The sequence below is a fragment of the Electrophorus electricus genome, chromosome 4 (genome assembly GCF_041902795.1).
Source record: "Electrophorus electricus isolate QZ-2024a chromosome 4, ASM4190279v1, whole genome shotgun sequence".
NCBI lineage: Eukaryota > Metazoa > Chordata > Actinopteri > Gymnotiformes > Gymnotidae > Electrophorus > Electrophorus electricus.
This window is the reverse complement of record NC_137500.1, coordinates 22,785,001-22,798,376: the sequence shown is the minus strand read 5'-3', so window position 1 is coordinate 22,798,376 and position 13,376 is coordinate 22,785,001. Positions and strand designations below refer to the sequence as shown.

Genomic DNA, 13,376 nt, shown 5'->3' with positions numbered 1-13,376 from the left:
ATTAGCTTTCTAAATGCATCACGGATGGTTTAGTGAATGCAGAAATAAAGGCCAACATCCCTCATGCCGTATTTGAGTGTTTGATGGCACTGTAGTAGCTGCTTATGAAACATTTAGAAAATCTAAAAAAATGCATATTTAACATTTTGTATAGCTTGATTTAAAAGTTGCATAGATTAATTTAAAACTGACTTTATTCAAAACATTTACACTTACATATATTTGAAAACTTGCCTTTTCTCTGGATAGTGATTAATTAATCCATCATTTATTTTGGACTAATATAATGCCTTTCTCATACACAAGGGCACTTTACAGAATCATAACTCCCCCCCACATCAGGAGAGTGAAAGTGTTCAGAAAGTGTTCAGAAAGTGTTCAGAAAGGAGGAAAGTAGGGAGTAATAGTCAGTGGTGAAGAGATTATTGTAAACTGTTCCATGGTTTGGGAGCCAGGGCAAGGAAAGACCCGCCCTGAGACTTGTTTGTTAGCAGGAGGAGTTTAAAGTGGATATGAAGTGGGACAGGTAGCCAGTGTAACTGAAACAGAACTGGGCTGATTTCCTGGACAAATTCAAGCCAGTGATACTGGTTCAAGTTAGACTCTCACTAGTTACAGGGCGTGACATGCATTCATATTACATTTTGATGTATATGACTGGTACATGGACTCATTTTGGAATGATTGGATGAGTGTACACACTCCAATCAGAAACAAGGCTGTGCTCCGTTAAGCAACAACCACCGAGACTCACGAGCAGAGACGTTTAAGCTCCAGTTTAAACGTAGCACCCCAGCGTTAAGGCGAGAAGCAGGGCAGAGAGAAGCCGTCGCCATGGCACGACGTCTCACGGAGCAGTCGCGCTCTCACTTCGCGTCAGGCCCGGGCCCGTCTCGGTCTTCGTTCACTCACCCGCTTGCTCTCCCTCCAAAATAGCTCTCCTCTAGCGCAGTGATTATACAGCTCAGCCTGCCATGCTAATTACAGACCTGCTCCCATCCGAGAGCTCCAGGGCAGCCAATACCGTCATCACACACGGTGACAGGAGTACAAACAGCACCATGATAAGAGCATGAATAAGAGCAACAGTGGGAGACTTGAGTTGGGAGCGCTGGATCATGTTTTCCATTGTGCAGTGTGCTGATTTATTATCAAAATATAGAATTATTACATTATTACATTACACACACACACACACACACACACACACACACACACACACACACACACACACACACACACACACACACATAAGGTAATAGTTCACAAAGCTATAATTAGGAAAAATACAATGTATAAGTTGGTTTCAAGTGTTTAATGCATGCAACTATGAACTGACCACAATGAACTGAGCAAAGTGATTAGAACTTAGACAATGCTTTCACTGTTCTAGAAATATATACTGAAGCAGGCAAACATTTCACTGCTGAGGAATGTCTGTGTGGGAGTTTTGTGAGCCAGGAGAGTGAGACAGAGGGAAACCGAAGGAGCTACTGTTACGTTTTTCCTGAGAGTTTAGATACTGTCTCTGACGGAGAGCTGTATCTGACGGAGAGCTGACGGAGAGCTGTATCTGATGGAGAGCTGACTGATGGAGCGCTGACAGATGGAGGGCTGACAGATGGAGGGCTGACAGATGGAGGGCTGACAGATGGAGAGCTGTATCTGACGGAGAGCTGACAGACGGAGTGCTGTATCTGACGGAGAGTGATGGAGAGCTGTATCTGACACCTGTTAGCTCCAGCCACCTGTTCTCGGGCTATTTCCACGGAATGCACAACATGAAGGGCCCTAATGCAGTGTTCGAGTGCTGTAGTATCCCAGAGTGGCAGTGTCCTGGGGCCCCTGTACTCCTTGCAGTGTCCCCAGTGCTGCAGTGTCCCAGTGCTCCTGTACTCACTGCAGTGTCCTGGGGCCCCTGTACTCACTGCAGTGTCCCAGTGCTGCAGTGTCCCAGTGCCCCTGTACTCATTGCAGTGTCCCAGTGCTGCAGCATCCTAGTGCCCTTGTACTCACTGCAGTGTCCCAGTGCTGCAGTGTCCCAGAGTGGCAGTGTCCCGGGGCCCCTGTACTCGCTGCAGTGTCCTAGGGCCCATGTACTCACTGCAGTGTCCCAGTGCTGCAGTGTCCCAGAGTGGCAGTGTCCCGGGGCCCCTGTACTCACTGCAGTGTCCTGGGGCCCCTGTACTCCCTGCAGTGTCCCAGTGCTGCAGTGTCCCAGTGCTCCTGTACTCACTGCAGTGTCGCAGTGCTGCAGTGTCCCAGTGCTCCTGTACTCCCTGCAGTGTCCCAGTGCTGCAGTGTCCCAGTGCTCCTGTATTCACTGCAGTGTCCCAGTGCTGCAGTGTCCCAGTGCCTTTCTCTTCTTTTTGAGAACCACAAAACACAGAAACAAATGAGCATAATAGTCAGAAGAAGCTTTCATTTTAATCATTCATTCATCTTCTAAACTCCAGTTCGTGTGGGGGGCTGTAGTCTATCCCAGCAACACAGGGGCCAGATCTGGACCAACAAAAATGTACTTAGAATTAAAGCTATTCAAATTTAAACCTGTTTAATCCTATTTTTATCCCTTTTAACAACAACAACAACAACAACAACAACAAAGAAACTGCTGTATAGTGTGCTGTATTTGTTTATGTGACTGGTTTAGTTTAAGGTAGTCTAGTGCTGAATACAAAGAAACTGGCTGAGTTTAAGGTAGTCAACACACACACACACACACACACACACACACACACACACACACACACACACACACACACACACACACACACACACACGTTTCCACTGTAAAAACAATTATATCCAGCAAGTACAGTTTGCTGTGTTTTTGCTGTGGCATCTCAAAGATTGGGTTAGTGTATTTTGTGCAAAAATTCCCATAACATTTCATGTAATGTAAAAGAACTGCTATAAGTGTTATCTTAGGTATGCATGTGTGTTTGTTTTGCAGAGGATAACCTACTCCCTGGATACCATTCCTGCATCATTGCATTTACGCTCCAGTTTGATACTACTGTTAATCACAACAGCAATACCTCCAATACCTCCCGCTATACCCCTGTACCATAGCACGTTCCTGATAGGTGCTGTAAGGAAATGGACATTTCTGGCTCCTCTGTAGTGTTACGTTTCCCATGCGTTCTTCTGACTCATATTCCCCACCTAGTGGCCATAAGGGGAATGACTAGTTGGGGAAATCGAAGTCCCTTAGCAGGCCTCTACAGCATATCAGTAGGGTTCAGATGCCGCTTCTGCCATCACCTCACTTTACAGCCTGAAAGGCAATTCCGTGTATTAGTTTGCTGTATTAATAATTCCTCTGGCTGACTCTAACAGGCTTCGACCTGATGGAGTACTTCAATGTGAGAGACATTCTGGGGGAGAAGGCAGAGCCTGGACACGGTGCCTACGTGAGACTGGGCACCATGCCTATCGTCCAACAGACGGAGTGAGTGCAAAAATGCTTTTTAAAATTTCTCTTGGCTTGCACAGCTGATGATGGACCTCTGTCTGAAACATCCTGTTCCCCTGGAAACCATTGGTCCTACCCCCAAACATTTACTACTTCTGCATCTTGTGCTCTGTGAATACTATGTTATGTTATATATACTATATTATGTTTTTTCCATGCGGTACCATACCAGTGATCTGTTGTTCTACCTGAAGATAAAAGGTACAAGCTGCTTTCTTACAGTCTTGGGGAAACAGGTTTCCTGTGTGTATTTCCTACTGCAGCTGTGTTCATTCAGGTCCTGGAGAATACTACCTCTAATCTGTTTGCAGGCGGCACACCTCCTCAGAACTTTTAGATTCATATAAATTAGACGCAGTGCTAAGGAACGGACAAGATAATTGATCATGTTCCTCATCACCGTCTGCAGCTGCTAAGCAGTCAGAGTCTGTGTAAAGCCCCTCAGCTTCTGTATAAAGCCCCTCAGCCTCTGTATAAAGCCCCTCAGCCTCTGTATAAAGCCCCTCAGCTTCTGTGTAAAGCCCCTCAGCTTCTGTGTAAAGCCCCTCAGCCTCTGTATAAAGTCCCTCAGCTTCTGTGTAAAGGCCCACAGAATCTGTGTAAAGCCCCTCAGCTTCTGTGTAAAGCCCCTCAGCCTCTGTATAAAGCCCCTCAGCTTCTGTGTAAAGGCCCACAGAATTTGTGTAAAGCCCCTCAGCTTCTGTGTAAAGCCCCTCAGGTCCTGTGTAAAGCCCCTTAGCTTCTATGTAAAGCCCTTCAGAATTTGTGTAAAGCCCCTCAGCTTCTGTGTAAAGCCCCTCAGGTCCTGTGTAAAGCCCCTCAGCTTCTGTGTAAAGCCCTTCAGAATTTGTGTAAAGTCCCTCAGCTTCTGTGTAAAGCCCCTCAGGTCCTGTGTAAAGCCCCTCAGCCTCCGTGTGAAGCCCCTCAGCTTCTGTGTAAAGGCCCACATTCACACATCCAGTGTTTTGCCTGCAGGTGGTGCTGGCGTTAGAACCCTCTCACTGTGTCTCTGTTCCAGAGACGTGTTCCCTCAGGGTCTTCCTGACGAGTACGCCTTCGTCACCACCTTCAAGTTCAGGAAGACATCTCGCAGGGAGGACTGGTACCTGTGGCAGGTGTACGACAAGTATGGCATCCCGCAGGTGAGCAGGTCGCAGGCTGGAGGCCACGCCCACCTTCAGCAGATGGAACCCTGAAGCGCTTCCTGCTTTCTCGCATGATTTACACAGCCACTGTGTAGTGACTCAGTATGACATGCTGGCATGAAGCTTTCACATGCTATCAGTTAACATTACAATAGGCTGGCAGTTAATATCTTTAATTCAATTTAGGTTGATTTACATAGTGATTTTTGGTTGATTAAATGGTGTGACTTAAATGTACAACACACTTAAAGGAATCAACGATACAGCCACAGAGTCACTGAGCTCCTAGTGTGTTTGTGGAAGTTCTCAGTGCCTGCAGATGCCCCGGACCTGATTGGGCAAAGCCGCCCTGCCCGTCTTAGTCGGGGTCTCCGGCGTCTCACCAAGCCTTTCCCACCAGGTCTCCATCCGTCTGGACGGTGAGAACAAGGCCGTGGAGTACAATGCGGTGGGTGTGACCAAGGACGCGGTCCGGGCGGTCTTCCGCAACCCAGAGGTAGACAACCTGTTCGACCGCAACTGGCACAAGATTGGCCTGCGCGTGGATGCGGTGTCCGTAGCCCTCTACCTGGACTGTAAGCACGTCCAGACGCTGCCCATCGAGGATCGGCAGGACATCGAGATCCAGGGCAAAACCGTCATCGGCAAACGGTTGTACGACAGTGTCCCAATAGACGTGAGTTCCTCACAGAAGTCAAGCTTCACACTGATATTAGCCTGAAGTGAATTTCCTTTGAATTCACATTCACAGAAAATAGTATATTTACAGAATAAATGATCTATGATGTAATATATGCATAATTATTGCATATAAGTACATATACATATTCACACACATATATATGCAACAGTAACACATGTTGATTGTGAATCTCCATTATAATCTGGTGTGGCATTGTGCTTGCTTGGGTTGCTATGCTACACTTATTATTTTAGGGGAGCCAGTCTCAGAACAGAGCAGTTCTGCCAGCTCCAGCTGTCAGAGGGCTTCCACTGCTTGGGTTTGAGATTTCTGTCTCCACCCATGGTGTGTGAGACCTGGAGAAATGTAGAAGTGTTGCTAACACAGCCTGCTAATGTCTGTCTTTCTCTCTGTGTATGTGTATATATGTGTGTGTGTGTGTGTGTGTGTGTGTGTGTGCGTGCATTCCCTCCACAGTTTGACCTTCAAAGGATGGTGATCTACTGTAACTCTAAGCAGGTAGAGCAGGAGACATGTTGTGACCTGCCTGGAGGCCCTGTGAGTGTCCATCTGTCCACACACACACACACACACACACACACACACACACACACACACACACACACACACACACACACACACACACACAATGATATGCATATATATATATATTCTCTTGTACACACACACACACATTCATATGCACAAACATTCATATACACATACATACTCTCTTTCGAATATAGACACACACACACACACACACACAACATTTCTGATTCTGTGATTGCATCTGCTTCTTTGGCTGAATACCACTTAAACATTCTCCGCCTGTCAGCAAGTCAACAACTTTCATCAAATTCTCTCTCCATCCATCTCTCTCTTTCTCCCTTTCTGTCTGTCTCTCCAGCTGTCTCTCTCTCTCTCTCTCTTTCACCCTCTATGGCTCTCTATCTCTCTCACACACCAATCACATGCCTTAGCTATTTGCAGCTCCGTTGTGGCACCTTCAGAAATAACAGTGTTTCTGGCACCCACTTTCCCACATTCACTCTCCTACATAGTTGCCCATTCAAAGCTAAATAACCATTTTTATCACATCTGAGTGACTCAGGACCACGATATGTGGTCCCATGCATGCTATAGTAACTATAACTATATTGTTACTATAGTAACACTTTTAACTGGACCCTCTGAAAGGTTTGTTCTTTTTAAACAAAGAAACAGCTGCTAAAGTGTACAGTGTTTGCGTTCTGTATTTTACATCTAAATGACTCAGGCATCTACAGCCGGGTTCACCTGCGCTCACCTGCGCTCACCTGTGCTCACCTGTGCTCACCTGCACTCTCCTGCGCTCACCTGCACTCACCTGTGCTCACCTGCGCTCACCTGTGCTCACCTGCGCTCTCCTGCGCTCACCTGCGCTCACCTGTGCTCACCTGCACTCAGCTGTGCTGCATGGTTTACTGGCTCCCATTAGGAAGAGCCTGACCATTACCTGAAAACTCAACGTGCTGAGTGTATGTGCAGAGTGCCTTTCACAAGCACAGCACAGGGAACACACATGTTGGATTAGTCTGACATTCTCTCTGCAAAAGTGCAGTAAAAACAAACCAAAATCACAAGTACCAACAACAGCACTTATATAAAGATACCATTTATTATAGTGTAATTTACTGAATATCACTCAGTAATGAACCTCTGATAACACTATACTAAGCCTAACTATTCCATTTATAACAGTGTAATATATTATGTATCAATGAGTAACAATGCGTTACTCTGTAGTTACATAATCAAAATCAGTAAGATTGTTTCACATTGTCATATATCCCATACAAAGTACTTTAAGTTTTAGGTGCATGCCGAAATGATAATAAATTATAATATTTCCCTAACCTACATGATAATTCATATTTAAACACATATATAGCCTAAGATCTACCTGTGTCAAATACAAATGTATGCACACCTTTACACATACATATATTTTGTACATATGAGAGGTGCGTATATGAAAAATATGTTTTTATATACACTGCCTGGCCAAAAAAAAGGTCACACACTCTAATATTTCATTGGATTGATTACGGCTGATTTCATAGCTTTGATTAGGACACGCATTTGGTGTGGCATCGTTTCCACAAGCTTCTGCAATGTCACAACATTTATTTCTGTCCAGAGTTGCATTAATTTTTCCCCAAGATCTTGTATTGATGATGGGAGATTTGGACCACTGCGCAAAGTCTTCTCCAGCACGTCCCAAAGATTCTCAATGGGGTTCAGGTCTGGAACCCCTTCAGGTCTGTGGTGGCCAATGCATGTGTGAAAATGATGTCTCATGCTCCCTGAACCACTCTTTCACAATTTGAGCCCGATGAATCCTGGCATTGTCATCTTGGAATATGCCCGTGCCATCAGGGAAGAAAAAATCCATTGATGGAATAACCTGGTCGTTCAGTATATTCAGGTAGTCAGCTGACCTCATTCTTTGGGCACATAACATTGCTGAACCTAGACCTGACCAACTGCAGCAACCCCAGATAATAGCACTGCCCCCACAGTCTTGTACGGTGGGCACTAGGCATGATGGGTGCATCACTTCAGCCGCCTCTCTTCTTACCCTGATGCACCCATCACTCTGGAACAGGGTAAATCTGGACTCATCAGACCACATGACCTTCTTCCATTGCTCCAGAGTCCAATCTTTATGCTCCCTAGCAAACTGTAGCTGTTTTTGCTGGTTAGTCTCACTGACAAGTGGTTTTCTTAAGGCTACACGGCTGTTTAGTCCCAATCCCTTGAGTTCCCTTTGCATTGTGTGTGTGGAAATGCTCTCACTTTCACTATTAAACATATCCCTGAGTTCTACTGTTGTTTTTTATTTCACCACACGTTTAAGTGATTGCTGATCACAAGCATTCAAGATTTTTTTCCGACCACATTCCTTCTTTGAAGATGATGTTTCCTGACTGCCCTTCCACTTTTTAATAATGCGTTGGACTGTTCTTAACCCGATTTTAGTAGTTTCAGCAATCTCTATAGATGTTTTCTCTGCTTAATGCATGCTGATAATTTGACCCTTCTGAAACAGACTAGTAGCATCTTTTCCACGACCACAGGATGTGTTTTTCGACATAGTTGTTTAACAATTGAGAAGCTACTCACTGCATCAGTTAGGGTTAAATAACTTGTTGCCAGCTGAAACATAATCACCCATGCAGTAATTATCCAATGGGAACTTTTTACCTATTTGCTTAGTTAAATCCAGGTGGGGACCTTTTTTTTGGCCAGGCAGTGTATGAAAGGGACCATAAACATGTAAAAACATCCAGTTTAAGCAAAGATTTAATATTTACAGTGTTGACCTATCTTTTTTTAAGACTTCTGCAATTCGCCTTGCAATGCTGAATATAATAAGCTTCTTGGCAAAATCTTGACTGATGGCAACTCATTCTCATCTAATCAGTGCTTGGAGTTGATCACAGTTTCTGTGTTTTTGTTTGTCCACCTTCTTTTTGAGGATTGACCACAGGTTCTCAATGGGATTGAGATCTGGGGAGTTTCCTGGCCATGGACCCAAAATTTTAATGTTTTGTTCACTGTGCCACTTGGTTTTGCCTTCTGACATGGTGCTCTGTCATGCTGCAAAAAGCATTGTTCATCACCAAATTGCTCCTGGATCATTGGGAGACGTTGCTCTTGGAGGATGCTTTGATATCATTCCTTATTCATGGCAGTGTTCTTAGGCAAGATTTTAAGCAAACCCACTCCCTAGGATGAGAAGTACCCCACACATGAATGGCCACAGGATGCCTCACTGTTGGCATGACACAGGACTCATGGTAGCACCTACCTTTTCTTCTCTGGATAATCATTTGTCCAGATGTCCCAAGCAGTCTGAAGGGGGATTCATCAAAGAAAGTAACTTTATCCCAGTCCTCTGCAGTCCAATCCCTATACTTCCTGCAGAATGTCAGTCTGTCCTTGATGTTTTTCTTGGAGAGAAGTGGCTCCTTTGCCGCCTTCTTGACACAGAGCCATCCTCCAAAAGCCTCCGCCTCACTGTGCGTGCAGATGCACTCACACCTGCCTTCTAACATTCCTGAGCAAGCTCTGCACTGGTGGTGACCCCATCCTGTAGCTGCATCCTCTTTAGGAGATGGTCCTGGTGCTGTCTTGATTTTCTTGGCCGCCCTGAAGCCTTCTTCACTGCAATTGAACCTCTCTGCTTGAAGTTCTTGATGATTCAATAAATGGTTTATTTAGGTGTTATCTTACAAGCAGCAATGTCCTTGCCTGTGAAGCCTTTTTGATGCAATGCAATGCAATGATGACTGTACATGTTTCCTTGGAGGTAACCATGGTTAACAGGAGAAAACTTCAAGCACTACCACCCTTTTTAAAGCAACCAGTCAACCAGTCTACTCTTCTAATGACAGTGATATCAGCTGCTTTGTCCTCGTTAGCACTTTCTCCTGAGCTAATGAGAAGATCACTGAAATGATGTTAGCAGGCCATTTTGTGGCAGGGCTGAAATGCAGTGGCTGGGAAAATCTGAAGTTAGAGTCATCCTAATTTAACTACACCTGCAGTGAATAATAATTACAGCTAACAAGCAACTAACAACTAAGTTCAGACAATAAGCCTTGAATTTAACAGAATCTAAAGCAAAAGTAAGTAAACTCAGAGCCCCCCTTAACCAACCAGATGATGAGCCCAGAGAAAAACCAGAGCACACACACACACACACACGCACGCACGCACACACACACACACACACGCACATACACATACACATATATATAAGTTTTCTATTAGTTTTATATATCATTTTAGTTTTATATGTATATGTTTTATAATAACCCACAACTATGATCATATGTGATTTTTGCAGATCCTTGGCATATAAAATTTTTCTCTTTTTTCCCTCTCCCTCATAGCAATTCTTTATCTCTCTCTCTTCCCTATAGTCATTTTCTGTCTGTCGCTCTCTCCTGTATTCATTCTCCATCTGCCTTTCTTTCAGTGTCCCACGCATGTGGTTACTGAGCCTCCGCCCATCGAGATCCCCACTCCGACCCCCACGAGCGGGGAGCAGAAGGGTGAAACACATGCGGTCAACTGCTCCTGTCCTCCAGGGGAAAGGGTGAGGCCTTATAGGTCATGAGTCAAAGGTCATGGGGTCACAGGTTCACTTCAGTAGGCTAGATAGATCCCTACTTGATCAAGCATACTGTTTTGATATTTTTTTACACTCATCAACGTTATGTACATGAGCAAAACACATGTGCTATAACTAAGATGCCTTAAATATTACAAACGTATGTTTGGATAACAATTTTTCAACTGTTTTTTTTTTTTTCCTGTGCTGACCTCTTATTACCTCTTCTTTTCACCTCTCGTCTGCAAAATTAATTTCTCCACTGTCTCCAACCTCCACTTTGCTGCTGCCCACAGGGTCAGACTGGCTTGCCTGGTGTCCAAGGCCCCAAGGGTGAAAAGGTCATAAACCATATCCTGATTTCAGACTGTCACCGATCATTTTAAGAGTGTCCAGACTTGTGTGCACCTCTCCTGGTGTTCTAAGTGGCATTTCTTCACTACTGTCCTGTAAACTGTGCATCCACACAGGGAGATCCTGGCCTTATGGGCACTGATGGACCACAAGGACCAAAGGGCCAGAAAGGAGAAGCTGTATGAGAACCATTTTTTACTACTTGGATCGAGCAAATCGAACTGAAAGAGCCACACATCCAGTAAAACTCAAAGAGCCGCGTCTCAGGCCCCTAATGGCCCGGGAGCTAGTTTAAGGAGACTCACATCAGGCCCTATAGGCTGGTCCTTAATGCTTTCACTCTGTCACAGAGCCATCTGCTTGCTGGTAACCCACTCATGGGTGTACTGGTGGTACCGAGCAAGCGTTTCAGGTAGAACCATCGGACAGACCCAATAGGTCACCCGAGGCTGACAACCTTACAAAAGGTCCACCTGTATAACTAGTTTGTCAGGTTTGGAAGTCTTTTCCCTCAGAGTTTGGGTTAATTGGTTTATAGATTTTGCAGTTGCACCACAAGTGACAATATTTAACCATTAGCGTCAGTGTGAGTTATTGTATAGATGGTTATTTTATCTTTATAGTTTAGTTTTGCATCCAATATTTACCTAATGTAGGAGCTTCACTTTAGAAATGTACATTATTATTGTACTAATAATGTGTTAATAATCAGGTGTTTGTTTTTTTGGTGATCTCGGCTCTACCTTATCAATGGCTCTGATTATGCAGGTTTATGCTGATTTTATAACATCTCTGTGGACTCTCGACTGTACTTGGCATAGTGTGCATTTGCCTTTAAACAAGCTGAAAACTAGAATACTGAAAGTGACAAGCTGCCTTTGAATCATTACCAAAGATACACCAACCACCAGATAATTCCATTCCAAAGACACAGTGAAGCGTTTTCTGTAATTCTCCTGTGCTTACCTGTGCTGCTTCTCTCCCTCCCTCTCTCTCTCTCTCTCTCTCTCTCTCTCTCTCTTTCTCTCGGGCCTCGACAATAATCGATTCATGACGATTGATTATTTGCAGGGCAGAGCAGCCTCTATCAAGGGGGATAGAGGTGAGAAGGTAAGATCGTATATTTATCGGCCAAACTCCTGAACCGGGCATGCAGTACAAATTCTGTTGATCAGAATGTGGTCCAGTTTCTGTGTGTTCGTCTCTGCCGGTAGTTGCTGGATTTCCATTCTGAGACTGTTAGAGTTTTTATTTAGAGGAGACAAAATCAGCACAGGCTTAGGGAGTTTGTTCCCTGAGATCAGGGAAGGATTAGAATATAGCTACAGCTAAAGCACTCGGCTGACAGTTCAGAAAAGGCCCTGTTCTCGTCATTTTGTTCATGGGTGTAAGTATGTTTGTGTGTGTGTGTGTGTGTGTGTGTGTGTGTGTGTGCATATGCATGTGTGTGTTTGTGTGTATTTCTGAGCACACAGTTTGTTAGCTCAGAGGGGTGACTGCATAGTCTTTAGTAAATGTGCCCCACACACGGCTATGTTCAGCAGGCTGCGAGTGAGTTGTGAAACTAGACTCACTCCTGTGCTGCATGGGTTTATGAGATGAAAAACACTTCAGGTTTTGAAAGTGAGAACTTTAAAGTCCACTGACCGTGAGGGATTCCACGCTGGGAGCTACACTTCCAGTCGTGTGAGGCAACCCCACTCATACACACACACAAACACACACACACAGGGGGATGTATGATTGAGAGCAGCAGTAGCTCAACCCGCCTGCACCGTTTTGGCCCACTCAGAACTGGGTTTGATGAAGGAGGATCAAACTGTAGCAGCCCAGTGGCTGCAGAATTTGCTCTGGATACATTTTCCATTGTAGCAATGAGTGCGTTTACATGCACATGCTCAATAATCTTAGAACTGCAAGAAAGCAGATTTTGTCAGTAATCCATTTAAGACATTTATATGCACTTCACTAGACAGATGATGCATATCCTCCAAGTCTACATGAGCCTGGCAGTAATCTGATTTCTGCTTTGTTGCCAGCCAATAAACTCAAGTAGCACACGATGTAAACTTCTGTCTATGCTTTATTTATTATTTTTTAAAGCATGCAGTGATTTCACTGGCAAATATGAGCTGCATTTTTTATGGTTTCATGTGCATAATGCTGCTCTTCTCCAAATGGTCTTTGTTTCGCTTCAAATACGGAGACGAGAATTTTTAGTTTTGCGGTTGCCATTTTATGGCCGTTGCTCAAAATGACGCTTGCAGTTTCGGCTACAGATTAGTCTGTCCAAGTATATTTTTACACAGTACAGTCTGAAAAATCCCAAAAAAATCAGAGTATGCAATGAAAGATTGCTGAGCTGAAATCCTCTCTTTATCGGATTTCAAGAAAACAGATTATGGACTTATCCTGATCTAAGACACTGGAGTATGCTGCTTACATGAACACTTGAATAATTAGATGACTGCAGAAGTCTGATAGATTGGATTATTGAGTACATGTAATCACACTCAGCGATGTAATGCAATGATCACCAAGCTTCTACAAGGG

General features: G+C 44.4%; 1 protein-coding gene across 1 annotated transcript in view; it reads left to right on the top strand.

Moving 5' to 3' along the window:
• Nucleotides 1–13,376, top strand: part of col22a1 (collagen, type XXII, alpha 1) — a 56,605-nt gene that overhangs the window by 13,604 nt on the left and 29,625 nt on the right. The window contains exons 5-12 of the mRNA XM_035523800.2: nucleotides 3,343–3,454; nucleotides 4,497–4,620; nucleotides 5,024–5,299; nucleotides 5,783–5,863; nucleotides 10,335–10,454; nucleotides 10,766–10,810; nucleotides 10,940–11,002; nucleotides 11,895–11,933. Coding sequence (XP_035379693.1) covers nucleotides 3,343–3,454; nucleotides 4,497–4,620; nucleotides 5,024–5,299; nucleotides 5,783–5,863; nucleotides 10,335–10,454; nucleotides 10,766–10,810; nucleotides 10,940–11,002; nucleotides 11,895–11,933 — 860 coding nt within the window. The remainder of the gene's footprint in view (nucleotides 1–3,342; nucleotides 3,455–4,496; nucleotides 4,621–5,023; nucleotides 5,300–5,782; nucleotides 5,864–10,334; nucleotides 10,455–10,765; nucleotides 10,811–10,939; nucleotides 11,003–11,894; nucleotides 11,934–13,376) is intronic.